Source organism: Tubulanus polymorphus, chromosome 11 (genome assembly GCF_964204645.1).
Source record: "Tubulanus polymorphus chromosome 11, tnTubPoly1.2, whole genome shotgun sequence".
Lineage (NCBI taxonomy): Eukaryota > Metazoa > Nemertea > Palaeonemertea > Tubulaniformes > Tubulanidae > Tubulanus > Tubulanus polymorphus.
Window position 1 is genome coordinate 8229560 of NC_134035.1, and position 16874 is coordinate 8246433.

General features: G+C 37.2%; 1 protein-coding gene across 2 annotated transcripts; it reads right to left on the minus strand.

Moving 5' to 3' along the window:
* Positions 1–9239: 9239 nt before the first annotated feature.
* On the minus strand, positions 9240–15480 carry LOC141912621 (muscle LIM protein 1-like). 2 transcript variants are annotated; one of them, XM_074803925.1, is made up of 4 exons: positions 15334–15480; positions 12009–12130; positions 11348–11522; positions 9240–10271 (listed from the first exon to the last, which is right to left on the minus strand). In XM_074803925.1, the coding sequence occupies exons 2-4, from the start codon at positions 12121–12123 to the stop codon at positions 10241–10243; spliced, it is 321 nt and encodes a 106-aa protein (XP_074660026.1). In that variant the 5' UTR covers positions 12124–12130; positions 15334–15480; the 3' UTR covers positions 9240–10240. The 2 variants fall into 2 exon arrangements, with proteins under 2 accessions (XP_074660026.1, XP_074660027.1); XM_074803926.1 differs by having other exon boundaries at positions 12009–12127; positions 15334–15472.
* Between the last annotated feature and the right edge of the window lie 1394 nt (positions 15481–16874).

Below are 16874 nucleotides of genomic sequence, written 5' to 3' on the forward strand. Positions count from 1 at the left end.
GGCATAATTCAGTCAAACATTGTGGACACTACTGCCAGAATGCCCCAAAATATCGGCCAGACCCTAAGATCGTGCCCCTGGACCCACACCCTCAGTCTTGTCTAGATCTGCGTTACATTATTATTTATACAACATTTTTCTAAATATTGAAATTCAAATCATGCTTTTAGTCATTACCGCGTATTGTTCATGATTTTGTGGTCGCGAGGCGCGGCAAGCTTTGAAAAAATGCGTACGTTTTCTAGACGGGTGTAGTTTGCGAAGTACTTATATGCTCGTATGCAAAGTTGTCGGATATCTGTTGGCTCATACTGTGCATTGTTAATCATAGGATGAAAATCAAATCTGCACTCTGTGATTGGTTACTGTTGCTTAATAAGTTAGTATAGATTCTACTTAAAAAATATATTCATGGGAGGTTTGAAATTAACTCGAAAGAAATATCTAGTCTTTTTCAAGTCTATTATTCGCCAACGTGTGGAGATAGAGTATTTATTATCGCTAAAGGGCGTACAGATGTATAGATACTAAAAATATTGTTTTCTTGAAAAAAAGTTTATTCCGGAAGTTACTTTTGCAGAGGAATTTAACTTCGCGTATTTAGAGGCGATGTTCGTGGCATTGCTTACGTTAACATTCTGTATGATGAATAGATAGGTTTATAGGGAAGTGACTTTTGTTACCTGTTATTTCGACTAATTTATGCATGATTTTGGTTACATTTTTATACAAGGCTAGAAAAATTGATACCTTGTTTCTCAGTTTTGCTGAGCTTAAAAGTTGACCCGGCCGTCTGCCTATGTACCCTGTACATTACTTCTTTAATTATGATCGAGCTAACTATAACAGACCTGGCAGCTATAGAAATGAACTGATTACAAATTGTATTGCGGTTTACAAAATGATCTGGCCCATTAGGGGAAACAAGGTAAAATTTTTGTTTAGCATTAACTTTACCAAATCTACGGCTCATTAATGCATGGTTTTTGCCATTGCTGTTCGAACGGCACCAAACACTACTTAAAGAACAATTCCTTCAATTCTTACTTACCTTTTAGTTCCATATTTGAAGCCTTTGTCGTACACTTAAACTGGTATTGAATTTGGGAATGACGTTCACCCGTATTGTTTGGCAAACGTTTTCATTATTCTGGTACGGTCGAGGTCGTGTGAAACGTGTGATCGTTCACCTTCAAGTTTCATGAAGAGTTAATGAACAACATGAACATACATGTACAACCGTGGATGAACAATGGATACTGTAATGATTCGATCTCGAGTTGATGTGTTATGTATTGGGAGAGAGGCGTACGCATGTACTGGGTACATCTCAGCGTGGGAAACATGGTTTATGTACATGCATATGTGCAAACTAAATGTACATGCTGATGTACTGTTGACTCCGCTAGCCTTAGATCTCATGGGACTAATCATCAGTTTTCTCCGAGGTGTAAGTGCATTACTGGGGGGCATTTAGAGCGAGAATGGGTCTTCATCCCGTTTGAAATCGAGTACAAAATTAAAAAACTAATTCCGGGGCACGTGATAAAGGCAAACTGAGTCTGCTGTATAAGTGAAGACAAGCGCATTGCGTGCACATAGAATTGTGTATACTTACGCGAGTGCATCAGCTCGTGTACATGACATGTGCATACATATGCGTAGTTTTCATACGGCACGTAGAGAAAATCCATGTATGTACATGAACATCAGTACAACATGCATGTACATGTACCGTACATGGTTATAGTATCCATATGTTTCTAGTGTACATATATGTTCATGTGTGTATCGACGCGCAAATCATTTGATATATACATGTCATTTGAGATACATGCACATCAATTGGTATTTGATACATGCGTGTCATAGTCTATGTTTCCGCAGGGTAGGATCCAAGGGAATGGTGCATGGCTCATAAAAATCTTAAGTTCCCCTGAAATTTTATGGGAAAATGAAAAAATTCTAAACCGATACCTAAAAAAGTTAATGTTCATAAGCTCTGTATTTCCAAAATTGAGTTAAATGTTTTGCTATGAGCTTTTTTCGGGATGCCTTTTCAATTCTACGATATGCCCTATTTTAGAGGTGAACCCCTCCCTGAATCGGACCCTAGATCCGCCCCTGGTTCAGCCAGATGAATTCGTTGTAGTTTCACCAACGCGCGCGTGTGTGTGCTGGTGCTCAGCTCAGTTAACAATCAATCAAACACTTAGGTATAAATCAATCAGACAAAACCAACTGTGTTAGAATTATTAATCTGTTTTGCATATTTTTCACGCATGGTAAGAATTGAAGCCGATTCGGTAAATATCGTTTCGACGACGTTGAAAAATATAGCATAAAAATATAATTGTAAATCGACTATGAATGTTTGAAAAAAACTTGTTAGTTCATGTTGTAACTCTGTCCAAAACAGTGTTTTTGTTACTAGGCCCTTTCAGTCACCCCGGACCTTCCATGCATTTTGTTTTTATGGTGCTAAATATCTTGTTCGACGGATAGCGTTTGTCAGTTGTACGGGACGACCGATCAATAGGATGATTACTCAATACGTGTGCGCGTGTGCATGAGTGCCTCTGTAGGTATTGTGTGTCATCCTCAATTTATACAAATTAGCATTGAATTGTTTGTCTATCGTGCTATTTTCAGTATTGGGTCCACATTTTCATGAAAATATTGATAAGATTCCAAGTCGCTGTTGGTTACCTCGCTTAATAATCCGGATCAATTTCGATCAAATCTTGTCACGATTGTACTCTAACGGTATGCGCAAAGCAGAATATGAATTTCGATTCGGTTTTTTCATTCTTGGATGAATTCTGATATGGGATTTATTGTATCTGGCGGCGGTATGATTGCGTATGCGTAACGTCCCTCCAGTGCACAATGATGATGTCTTCTTGTTGGACACAGTGATGAGTAAAACATACTTAAGCGTTCTGGAGTTTCTGTTCACCCAGCGAGCTATTATACAAAATTTACTGTCTTGTTTTGTGCTAATCAAAATAGTTAGAATATTCCATTGCACATTAACTTTTGTCAACTTCGACTATTTTTCAAGTTTTCTTATAGTTTTATTTCATTGAAACTTTTTACGATGAACTTCAGGACCTAGTTCCACAGTTGTGAGTTAGTGTTAACTCTGAGTTAAAGTTAGTTCATTTTCAATGAGTTGACTCAGAGTCAAATCTTAACTCAGAACTGTGGCACTGGAACCAGGGGACTAGAAAATGCGTTGGTTAAAACTGGTTCATTGTATCTACCGGTGGTATGAAATTATTGAAATCTTCCTATTCGAAATGAAATTCTCCGATTTCAATTCGGCATTTTTTTCTGAAGATATCTAATAAATACTTCTTGCTGGCGATTAACTATATTGGTCGGATTTATCAGATGAAATAAACAGAATATTTTCCTAGCCTATTAAGATTCGATTTCCATCAACGGGACCCTAACCTGACTCGAGCTTTAGAGATCCCGATGAGATGGTGCCTCTGAAATTCCCCTATGACGTCGATGATCTATCTGAGACCTATTTACTCAATCAGGGGCCAGTTTCACGAGGCAAATCATAATGAAATCACCTCGTCGAAGTCATCGAATCAGGGAAAGTTGTTATTAGTTTGCTGCATAAAACTGGCCCGAGGTTTTTGGTTGAATATTCTCAGGCGTTATATTCGATGTTTTAGGGGATTCGTTGAGGCAGCCGTTTTATCAGCAGAATGCCCTCTGCGAGTAACTACAGGCAGTATTTATTATTAAGTAAAATTAATCAAACTCATTATATATATGTACATGTATCATTAAAACCGTCATTATTTAATTCGTTTATTTCATTTCATTCATTAGCTCATTCGGCGACTATACAGCGTGTCCTAGAAGAAAGCTATAGTGATTGTTAATTTGATATGGTTTCGCCCCATCAACCTTTGGGTGTTTATAAACTATGCTATGAGTTTTGAAGGCCACTGGCCGAGCAACATTCAGTGACTGAAAACGTGACAACATAAAAAATTAACATAATTTGTATCGATCATGTCCCAATGAGATGTGAGCTTGAGGAAAATGATTCTCATGATTAATTTGTAACTGTCTTTTTGAAATCATGTTTCAGTTCAGTTGTTATGTATATAGCAAGTCCCCAGCAGCATTGTTTTTTGCGAACGAACTATGGTGTCTCGCGCAAGAGATCTATAGCTTAGCAGGCTAAGGCGAATTGATACCTTGTTTCTCATTTCTGCTCAGCTTAAAAATTGACCCGCCCGGCCGCCTATCTACCTCGTGTAAAATCGTGATCAAGCTGACGATGATAGACCAACTATAAGCTGAAGGCTACTATAGAAATGAACTGATTACAAAATAACAACAAATTTTCTTGCAGTTTACAAAATGACTGCTGATAAGGAGAAATGAGGTTCATGTTTCACTTTAAGCCCATGACAATCTAAGTCATCCCATTTTGTCATAGCGTAAGTAACTGAATGCTGCTCAGCGAGACCCTAAAAATCAAGTCATAATATATAGTTATTCAACGACCTGAGGTTGATGGAAAAATTGGTTTTAGTTACTATAATAAACAGGCAGTAATGAATAGCTGAAAACTTTTCCCCCTGACGCGCTGTACGAATAGGTTTAACGTCTATGTTGTTTTGAGTTGTTGTATTTTGGTGGCATTGAATGGTATCTTTGAATGCATTTCGGTTTTCGTTCGTTCGTTCAGTAGTTTCGACTTCGTGGCGAAAAGTGATGTACATTATACATATACGTGTACATGTGCGCTACGTTCTTGCGTTCTTGACGCGGACAAAAAAAATCTATGTAGAAAAATGAAACACGTTATCATTATCCGATGATATGTGATGATAATGATAATTATATATTTTTGTTAAAAAAAACGATGACGATGATTATATATATTATATATATATATATATATATATATATATATATATATATATATATATATATATATATATATATAATATATATATATATATATATATATATATATATATATATATATATATATATATATATATTATATATCTATATATATATATATATATATATATATATATATATATATATTATATATCTATGTGGTATACTGTAACACAGACACACACAACAATATTCTAGAGAAATGAAATATTAACGAGTTTGTATCTTTGAGGCAGCTATTGGGGTCTGTATAGCTGAAAAAGCTACTCCGGCCTCGGCCAAATTCGTATGATACGCCATGGACGTATAAACTGTCCACGGACCTTGGACCTTGGAGTAATCATTTGATTACTCCAAGGATAGACCTAGGAGCGATTATCTTAACATGTATATGTTCACTGGTATGCTTCACGCGAGACCATTCCCAGAAAATCGTCCATTACCGATCGCTTGCCGTCTGCGGTTTGATAATAGCAACCTGGCGCTAGTCAGATTAACCTGATGATTGCTCGTAGGATACACTTATTGACAGTTGAACCCAGTGTCCAGCTGGTAGAGCGTCGTGACTCTAAAAGTCCAAAAGTGGTCTAAATCGTAAAAGACCGGTCTTAGATATTTTGATTGGCTATATAGCTTTAGAACCAAGATGGGCTCTAGACTAACTAGTCGCGTTAGCCTTGACGCGTTGATTTAACAAATGGGTTTACTAAACCATGTGCCATAAGCGTGAAACTTAAATCGATTTACAAAGATGCAGTTTCGTAAAAGCGCCTCTAGTAATTGGTTCACTCAGCCCTGGTAGGTAACGCCGGTTGTTTGGTTCGCCGAGCCAGGCTCTACGCGTAGACCAATCCGTACGCGTAACCAACTGTCGCAAACTTGTATTCTGTGAAGGTCTTGGACAATTTTCCGGGTAATAAGTACGTAGGTTATCAACCGGGTCCGTGATGTGTATAAATCGATTCATAAACGAAAATTGTGACCGCGGTTGCTGTAATTTAGTATTCACTTGCTCACCCACCTGATGCACACCTGATCTCCACGCCTTTTCCGCGCGTGGTGTCGTTGTACCTATATTTTTTAGAAGATGGTGTTTGAGGTGTATTAATATGTGTATTTTGTGCTGTTCATTGCGCTTATTTTACGTTGCAAGCTAAAACCTCTTAAGCCGCCCGCGCACAGACATAATCACCATCCTCCTTCGGCAGGGATTCGAACCTGATGGCATCGTTAGACACGGCACTAACCCCTGCAACACTAGAGCGTGGGAGTGCAGGTTCGCTGAGGCAAATTTTACGGAAAAATATAAATGGAAAGACCTGGCTAAAATGAAATGGGATATTTGATTGGCTAATAACGGCATCATCTAAGCTGCGAATGTAGCTGCACCCTCGGGCTAGTGAAGCAGGATTTCGGGCTGTGGCGCGGTCTCGATGCCATCGGGTTCAAAACCCGGCCGAGGAGGATGACACATATGAAACAAAAAAATGTGAGGTTTCACGGCACGAATGTATTTTGTTTTCTTGGTGCTGTGCCCTGCGGAATAAAACAGTTTTTCGATAAAACGATTGTTCGGACGAATCTTTATTTTCTACCGTCAGATCGTTTCCGAATGCTGTCGTGCCCGCCCGGCTTAAGCTTCAAATCCCACCGGATTTTTTACGGTATAACATGCGATGCAGTTAAGCATCGGCCGTTTGTGTTTTCAATTATTGAAATTGACCCAGTAAAATGATTACGTTTTAATCGTTGCGTCTTAACCAACATTGGAAAAACTATGAAATGAGTTCAACTAAACCAAGTATTTATTGATCGTATGGGGTAATAATGATAGTCTAAATGTAAAACGGTTTAAATTCGTGCGTTCGAATACATGTACTTCAAATAATATTGTAACAATCGTATTGTGACTATCGGGACAAATTATTGTCCAATAAAGACCCCAATTTGATCCAGCCGATACCAATTACAGTGAGTAGTTCGTGTAGAACCCTCTGCGCGAGGGTGTGACGGTGCCGGCTCGACTGCGTCGTGTTATTCAGTATTTTTCGATTCGGCCGTTTTATCAACTTTTTCTTCAAATCTGAATCGATTTAAGAATCTCATTTTCTACTTAATGAATATCTAATTCGGAGTTCGCGCGAGAGAGTATTTGACTGCAAAACGGCGTCGTGTTCAGTTTTGGAAACTATAGCCGTTGCTTCAAAATCAAATCGCTTTTTCGTAACTCGCCGCTTCGTCAGTATGATATCCTGTTGTGTTGAAAGTAAACCATTCAATCGGGGTTAATGACTAGAGATACTGTTAGCGTAGTTAGACTTTTCATCTCAAATTCTATGAGCCATTTTGAAAAAAAGTTAAGCATTTGAGTTGAAACGTTAAAATTCTCTTAGAGTTTTCTTTGATGTTGGATTATTTCGTTCTACTGAATAGGACTAACAGTCCGGTTACTGACTAAAGCTACTTGTAAGATCGGCTTTTTTCTAAAAATATCCGATCGTGAAACTAAACTTCAGCAAGGGTTTCCCGTGAAATCGGCTGTTTAGGCTAAAAATTGATACATTGTTTCTCCTTTCTGCTGAGCTTGTGTTAAACTTTAAGTTGACCCTGTTCATTACGTTTTTGAAAATCATGATCAAGTAAGCCATACCAAACCCGGCAGATAAAAAAAGTGACGCGGCCGATATAGGAGAAACAAGGTATCATTTTCAGCCTTATACGAAAATATTACCTTATCCTTGGCGCTCATTTCGTACTGACAGTAACGCGTGTCTCCTTTGCTTGCTGTTGGTTGCATCCCAACAAAATACTGTGCTTTTAGAGAAATAGCCAAAATGATTGAAAAATCTAATTCTCGTGATTTATGATTGTATTAATCAGATATTATTTTGATTAATGTGTATAAGATATTTTGTATTAATTCTATTATTATTATTATTATTATTATTATTATTATTATTATTATTATTATTATTATTGTTATTATTATTATTATTATTATTATTATTATTATTATTATTATTATTATATTATTATTATTATTATTATTATTATTACGACGATAGATTACGATTTAACGATGAAGTTATTATTACCAAAGGAAATCTGTTGCTTTATAAGTTTTGAAACGGTGTAATAAAATGAACCTCTTTCGCCCGTATATTATATATATGAAGAAGGTCGCGTTCGTGACAGCGCGTGTCGGACGAGATTGAGTGAGATTTTAGCATGTACTATAATACATACATACGTTGTTGTGGTGATGATGTCATCGAAACTCAAAATAAATGAATCAAATGAATAAAACAAATCTAGTCTTTGGACAAAGTATGGTAAATTGTTCTTGTTGTCTAGTGTTGTTTTTTGGCGACTTTCAATTTTGAATCGATCGCTTCTTCGGTGGAGATTTAAGGATTGAACGTAGGTAGCTGCAGCGGCAACGTTTCTTCATACTATCGGAGCAGTAACCCCCAGCTCCCCCTCCAGAAATTTTGGAAAAGTGCCCTTTTTGTCAATATTGTTACCGTAGAACTACCCTTCGGGTTTCGAATAATAGCTGCCTCTGTGTGACGATGTGCTAATGCGTCAGCCTAAGATTAATTCTTTTAATGAAGTTTTGTTGACATTTCCAGTCGCCATGTGGCAGAATGACAATGTTTTAGCTGATCCTCATCGTTCGATTGGTGGAGGGGGCATAGATTCCACTGATTGAAAATGTTTCGGTTTCGCAATTATAGTACCTCGATAATGGTCCACAGTAGACTCCTTGCGGCTTACTCTCTGATTTGAAAACATTTCTTACCGAATTGACTGATACCGAGTAAGGCGGAGGGAGTCAATGGATTGTGGATTCAACTAAAACGTCTACCCTCATGAACCCAAACCGACGAAATGTTTCAAATTTGATAGATTTTAATGGATTACCAATTCATTTGTACTTTGAGAATATACAATAAGATAAAACCTACATTGTATAGATTCAAAAGTGAGGTCGGGTCGTTTTTTTTTATAAACCGCAATTTCAATTTGTAAACAGTTCGTTTATTAGCTGCCGGGTCTGTTATCGTTAGCCTGATCATAATTTAAAAAGAAGTAACGTACAGAGTAAAATAGGCGGCCGACCTTTTAATTCTTTTTTAATACTTTTAATTCAAGCTCGGCAGAAATGAGAAAACGTATCAATTGCTTTTGCCTGATCTTTTATATTTGGATATATTTTGTTACAAATTCATTCTATTGCGGTCAAGCCTCAAATACTGAAAAAAACCAATTAAAAAACTTGAATGAACCGATCGTTTTGTTTACTGATAGTTTTATTGAAGTATATCTCTTCGTGTATGTTCCATTTTTACATTATAAATGATGTATATACGACCATCCTCTTTTTTTTTATCGACGAAAGGTATCGAAAAACAGTCGATAACTACATATATAGTTCGAATTATTGTCGACGTAAAACGAACACCCTCACCACCCACTAATAACGAACTATTCTTCCATTTTTCAATCCATGCTACGCCGGGATGTAGAGTCTGTCTCAGAAACAAATACCTTTCGTCTGCCGATGTTGGGTGCCCGGATGTAGTTATTCGCATATAACGAATCAATACCGCTTTTTCTCTTCTCGAGATTATTTATAACATACAATGATAACAATAACGTTAGTTTAATAAAAGTGAGACTTGTGTGTGCGAGCGTGAGAACTGATTTAAACAAGATTTCGTTTTTCGTTTTTCAATTCGTGTGTATAGAGAAAATAATAATGCAGCTTAAAAATGCGCAGCGATAACTGTCAACGTAAATAAATAAATAAATAGATAGATATAGATATGAAAAAGCGTATAACAACGTGTTTATAACGAGCAACAACGGCATACGACTAACTTCTTTAACTAAAACAAACTTTAATGGCCGTAGAAGTTGCTCGTTTCATTTTGTTATCTTTCCTATATACTCTCCGTCCCCTCTCGTTTCTGTCCTGGTTCTCTATGATGTTCTGTTCTGGTGGTATGTCGTTGTTGCCGGTCCCCCTGTTCCGTCCGTTCTATAGACAGTCGTGCATATATAAGCATTTATTTTACGCGATTCTAAAATGTATGTATAATATGATATGCAGCTGAAAGCGTGCCGATTTTCACTCGGTTCTACGCGCGCGCGCGTTTGTGATGCGAGAATTCATTTTTTTTTCAAAAAACGCGGACATTGGTAAACGACCGATTCGATGTATATACAGAAGATATATATATAATATTATTTATATATAATCGCGATGACGCTGTCACTACGAGTTGAACGTTTATTGCGGAGCGGCATCAGACGGTACGTTCCTGAAAGATACAAACGAGAAATTACATTTAGTTGGGTTTTTTGACGCCGTAAAACCCGTTACAATAATGTTTACATGGGTTCTGCGCGAGTCGATGTGCACTACGTCATCGATATTAGCGTTTCAAAGTAATTGATATATGTTACGTATCTTATGTATCATTTTCCAAAGCGTCAATAAACTTTTAAGTTAGTTTGCTTTATTCTGCGTTTAATAGGACTGTAAGACTTTGGTGGCTGATTCGGGCCATAGTAAAAAAAATGCTGCACGGCTAGAGCAACAACGATAAAAAGATTTTCACCTTTGGCCCGTTTTTTTGTTTTCTCGCGCGAGTTTGGTATTGTCGTGCGAGAAAACAAAAACATGGGCCAATGTAAAAAGTTTTTATCCAGCTTCTATAGCCAGTCAGAAAAATTTTTCAAACCAAAACGTTTTGTTTTCTCGCGCGAGAAAACCAAACTTTTTGGATTCTCACGCGAGAAAACCGAAATGTTTTGAATTCTCGCTCGAGAAAACCAAAAACAGGCTAATGTGAACATCTTTTTATCGTTGCTCAAACCGTACAGACAAATTTTTTAGTATGGCCCGAATCAGCCACCATAGTAAGACCGACATGTGCAGTTTAGATCTAAAACCAGTCGATGGCCATTTTAGTTCTGCAAGACAAACTAATGCCCCTTTTTGGACTCAAGTCATGGCTGTCCAACTGACTGCTAGATTTGTCTTGTATTTTCTAGCTATGATGTTAACGAGAATCATGCCGAAAGCTAGCGTTAGGTGATTAGTAACGAAACACGTGGCATCGGATGAATTAACCTTTTCCTTGTTTAAGTTCAAGACCAGTTTAAGCTCATTTTGATTTTATTTCAACTGGAGAACTATCTTGGGATACAACAATCATTTTTTTTGGACCTAAGCCAATTTGGTTATTTATGCAATCGTTAGCACGTAGGGTAAATCCATCAGTCGCATGGGTTACCTTAGCTTAGCTTTAGTAGCCATGACTGTTCAACTAGCCAGGGCGTTTGTCATATATGTATCGGTTTTCGATTTGAGAGATTTGAAATGGCTACTTACGACATCTCGCTGGCTTCGTTGCCGAATTGTTTACCAGTGTCCATGCTCAATGCACCGGCACCGCCGCCGAAACCGTAGCCTTTAGGTCCGAACTTCCTGCCGTGGCACTGGCGACAGTAAACCTTGCCTTCGTGTTCCGACGTCGTAGTACTGTCCAGATACTTATTGCACATTCCTACAAATTCGTGACACAGAACATCTTTACTATACGGCGACATTCGATACTACTTTCGTAAGAAGAAACAATTATTATCTAGCATTTTATTCGCGAATCTCGATGATAGAAATGCCCTTCCACGGAAATTCCCTTCCACGGAAATTTCATACATCCTGATATTAGATTGCCATTGCTTTAACCACAGGAACTTCCATCACATATTTTAGATGTAAATATTTTTTATATCTTTCAAAAAGAAAAAGAATTACTTAGATGACGCACGAGGTAGTTATTTAGGACAAAGGCTCTGGTTAACTATATCTTAATAGTTGTTACATGAAATTCCACGTGGTTCATTCATGAACTCGGTAACTATCGGAAACGAATGATGTAGCTATTTCACGTTTTATGCCATTGCATGTCGTAATAACCATCATCTGAAGTAAACAGTGACGGCCAGTATGACGTGTATATGTGACGTCCGTCTAAAGTGTATATACCCACCACATTTCAAACACTGTTTGTGCCATTTCTTTCCGGCAGCCAGTCTCTCCTCTGCGGCGTACACAGCCTTGTTACATCCTGGGCACTTTTCGACTACTGGTGGCTTCCAAGGCATATTGCTGCTGAAAATTATGATGAAAATATTAGTCGAAATTCAGTTAGTTTCTTTGTTTTGATGAAAAAGTTATGGACGAAGTCGTGACGTACGTTTATTGTAATGTTTAGTTTTCTTTTAGTTATATAGTATCAACCATTGGTGAAACACTATCATTCCGTGTTGTAACGATATACAGAGAATCCGACACCAATAAAACGAGAAAGATAAAGTCCGAAAAGTTTCCTTATGCTAATAATTTATTGATTCAACGTTTCGACTATAGCCTAATTCCTGAAGATGACTATAAGGTTATAGTTGAAACGGTGAATCAATAAATCATTAGCTTGAAGGAAACTTTTCGGACTTCATCTTTCTCGTTTTATTAGCGTGGGATTCTCTCTATATACATATAGTTTCTTTCTCGAATAAACCGAAATGTTTAGGTAAAAGATTAATATGAAGCAGTCTGTGGTGGTACATTCAGTGCGGTTCATGGGATTAGCGTGGAAATAAGTAAGCAACTCGTTGATCTGACGAAAATTGTCAAACGAACCTACCGACGCTTTTTATTAAATGAGCTTGATGAATTACGTGCTAGATATGTTACCTAATTGTCAATATGAAGTAACGCGATATAGAGTAATGTTTATTATTTTCGCTAGGAAAAAATACACAGCCCGTATTTACTAGTAGACAGATCAGTATCCTATACGATCGAAATGTCGATGACGTAAAAAATGAGGTATTCCTGCTGTTAATAATTCGCCTATCGCTCCTAACAGTTACAATGTGTTTACCACCGCGCGATAGAAATTCCGTTAACTCTGATGCAACAACGAATGAATATACTGTGTAAAGCTATATAGGGAATCGTTCGATTTAAATTCATTTCGGTGTATAACAACAATTCCTGTGTTGTTGATTCATTTTGGCGGTTCTAACCCAAAATCTGATCGTCCACAAAACAATTTGCACTATAAGAAATCCGACAGATTAGGCTTTAGAAAAATCATCCTTCGTTTCTCCTTATCGGCCGAGTCACGCGATAAAATTTGTAATCAGTTAATATCTATAGCTGCCGGGTCTGTTATTGCTAGCATGATCATAATTTGAAAAAAGGCTAAGCAAAAATAGAAACATTTATCAATAATTTTAACCGATAGTCTATGATTTACAATATGTTATGGTGGAATTCGAACAAAGTCTACTTTCAGTAAGATTGTACATCATTATGGGTGTGTGTGTATTCAAAATATCTAGAATTATGTTTTCCGTAATACAAAAAGCAAAAATAACCAAAATCAATCTCGATCAGCTTTATTGATCGGATTGTATATCGGATATATTTCGTTGAAGTCCAACGTGAGTATGATGTAGTAGTTCCTAATTTGCATAGAAATCTCAAAACTTTCGAAGTATTATCGAGTATCACATACGTACTCATCGCGTGTATTCAGAATTTCTCAAACGAACATATTCTAAATGAAATATTGATAAGCTAAAAATATTTTAAGTGAATCAAATTGCCTCGAATATGTTTTACTTCAACGTCTCTCCGATTCGCCCTCGAACCGTAAACCATTTATACTTTATATGTCAATGATTCCAGCTTCGCTCGGTTGCGGCTTATTTTTGTAAGTGTTACGTGCTATGTTTTTGCCTCGCCGGAGAAACGAGATCGTTTTTTTAATCGTAGCTTTAGTCGAATAACGTACTGCAGTCAGTTTTGCGCCCGGTTTTGCGCCCGGTTTTGCACCCGGTCCTCGACGAGTCGTAACGAAGAAGCCGTTTATAGCGTTACCCGCCTACCAGTATCGGGTGTAAACGAAAAGCTTATACTTAGCTACCGTGTAAAAATAGAACCGAACCTGCGCGCGAATACCGATGCATACTTTTTCTTACCCGGTGACCTGCATTTATTCGTTCGCGCACTATATCTATTAGTATTCTTTTTTTAATCTTATATTTAAACTTGAGACTTTGTCTGAAATTAAGAAATTTCCTCGCTTCCGGTGGTAGACTGCGATGTAAAGTTCGAGGAATTTTCGAATTTGGGGAGGTATAATAAATCGGGGTTTGAATATTAGACTAAAGAAATTTAGACTAAAGAAATTGATATCTTGTTTCTCCGTTTGCTGAGCTTAAAACTAGACCCGGCCGGTCGCCTACTACCCTGAACATTACTTTGTTTAAAATCATCAGGCCAAAGACCCGGCAGCTATAGAAATGAACTGATTGCAAATTTTAATGGAATTAAGCAATTTAATGAGAGGCCACTGTGGAAAAAAAGTATCATTGCTTTAGCCATTTGATAGTTAGAACAAATTTTATGTGTCTGGTACGTTACTTTTCCAGTAGATATTTCTCTTTCTTTGTAACTTTGTATACATTGTTTTCTACTTATCTTTGTTTCATTGACAATCACATTATTTGATTATGATGAATGAAAAAAAAAACTTTAAACTAACTTATCGAATCGAATCATCGAAACGTATCATATACATCTAATATCTATATATTTGTCTTGAGAACAAAAAAAAAACGAGAATTTTTGCCACGTTTACCAAACAACGGAACTATAAAAAAAGAACGGAATCGATTTCATTCACATGGAATATTTTGAGAATTTTCTCGGGCCCTTTGAATTTTAACGTAGTCAGTATTCAGTGCAATGAAAAGGTACCATCGATGTGAAAGAAAAAAAGCAAATGATGACTAAAAATCTTTTTATCGGCTGTTTGCTAACAGCCACCATTAGGTGGAATACTGAAACTGTGGATCTCATTTTTCCACGCATTTCATTAACTGGCTGTTCAATATCTTCCTGACAATGCTATATATATTGAACGAACCTTTCCTTCGATGACCAAATCTACTATTCTCCAATAAACACGGAAACAAATCAGGTTTTGAACAAAAACTAGAACGGATAATACGATTGCAGTTCAATCGGATAAACTAAACCCTAAATAACTACAACTATTAGAATAAACTACAAAATTACATGTTTGTATTGTTGTATTCCATTTTGATGCTTTTGTATTTCTTTTTTCACAAATGAAATGATTTCCTGAACAGCAACTAGAACACGTCTAGAAATCTTATTGTTTTTTACATTCAGAGTCCAGATTATCGATACGATAGATCAATCGTTCACTAATCGAATTTGATTTTTAAACACGATGAAAATACGAATGATGATTCACTTAGATGATTATAGCGACCTACCTTGATGGGTACTTGAGTTGTGTAAGGAGATGCTAACCTTATCCGAGTGATCGTCGATGCCGAATGACAAACCCTGGAGCCGAAACCGACGCTCGCGAGCAACAACAATTCCAGCTCACGTGTAGCTGCTGCAACTATTTTTTGTTTACGTACGCTCCTTTCGAACCGCAGCGGTTTTAAACACACCTACATGCATACGATTTACTTTTGGATCGGGGTGAAAAAATTCGCGGAAACTATAACGCACACACACGGTTTATCGAGTCGATTATCGGAAGTGAATTATAGTGTTTGGGTGATGTATACGCAGTACACGTGTACTGGACTTTAAGATTAGTGCATGACTCTTTTTTGCAGTATTCGTCTTAGAACGGTAGTGTCACGATCGAAAACCTCCTCAAAAACTTTTCATATCATAAGAAATCTAAATCAACGAGAACTGCTGATGGCCAATGTGACGCGCTGTGACGTCAGACGCATAACCTCCACTGGGATAAAACAGTGCATAGAAGCTCGAAATCTTGGAAATCTAATAATAGTAAAACTAGGCGCTCGAATGAATTGAATGATTTAGTTTATTTGTCTCATAATACTTATAACATAAAGGTAAAATTTCGTTAGGTTAATTGTGCAATAAGTAGACGAAATAAACGACATGAGCTGAAAAAATGAGATGCTCAGCTTTTCAAACACGAATAGCATATATGTAACCCATACATCCACTTTCTATAATACGAAGAGTGAAGCATTAGTTAAAGTTTTAAAAGACAATTGTTTTGTCGCACGTGGTACCCTACACCGTTTATTGAACTATATACCGGCTTGTTTGATATAAGTAGAACTGACTTAATTCGGATGACTAGGGACTGCCCCGAATTATGCATTATAGTATAGTTTATACACGGGTTCGGGTAAATGGACCAAATATTTCATCCGAATTAACTGAAATTTCGGATCGAAAAATCCGAATTAAGCGAGTTCTACTGTGATGTTCACCGGTTTGCCCCAAAGATGTATCTTTGACCATAACTATTCATTTAGTTTCTAAGTTTTAAGCACTGTTCACCGAGCACCGTTCGTATTTGTCGGTGCGAATTGAATAATAAGATGAAATAGTCGTTTAGACAGAAAATATCTCGATTTTGGCAAATTCGGGTTGATACGCAGTGATCAGGCATTACTTTTCCAGAAACCATAATAATCTTCAGTAACAATGAAAAATGAATACCAACTTTCTACGCTGAGTAACCGAGCGCAAGACCCCACATTCTCCCATATTCTCAGGAAAGACAGTGTAGTCCCTCAGTCCGTCATCGCTAGACAATATCACAGCATATTGACGAGCTAAAGCATTTACATACATTAAACACGCAAAATATTTACAAGCATTTTTTCGATTATTTTTGCAAGAATTCAACGGGGCCGTAACAGCACTCACAACACAAACAGGCTTGTATTATGGAAACGATCAGCCCGGTGAGGAATAACAGGGCTTTAACGATAGATATAGCGTAAAGTCCTGCCAGAGGGCTGACTGGGAA

Coding starts and splice junctions, on each gene's coding strand:
- LOC141912621 (XM_074803925.1), bottom strand. CDS start 12,123: ATGCCTTGGAAGCCACCAGTAGTCGAAAAGTGCCCAGGATGTAACAAG. Junction 11,523..12,008: donor CAAACAGTGTTTGAAATGTG/GTGGGTATATAC, acceptor ACGAATTTGTAG/GAATGTGCAATAAGTATCTG. Junction 10,272..11,347: donor AACGAAGCCAGCGAGATGTC/GTAAGTAGCCAT, acceptor TGTATCTTTCAG/GAACGTACCGTCTGATGCCG.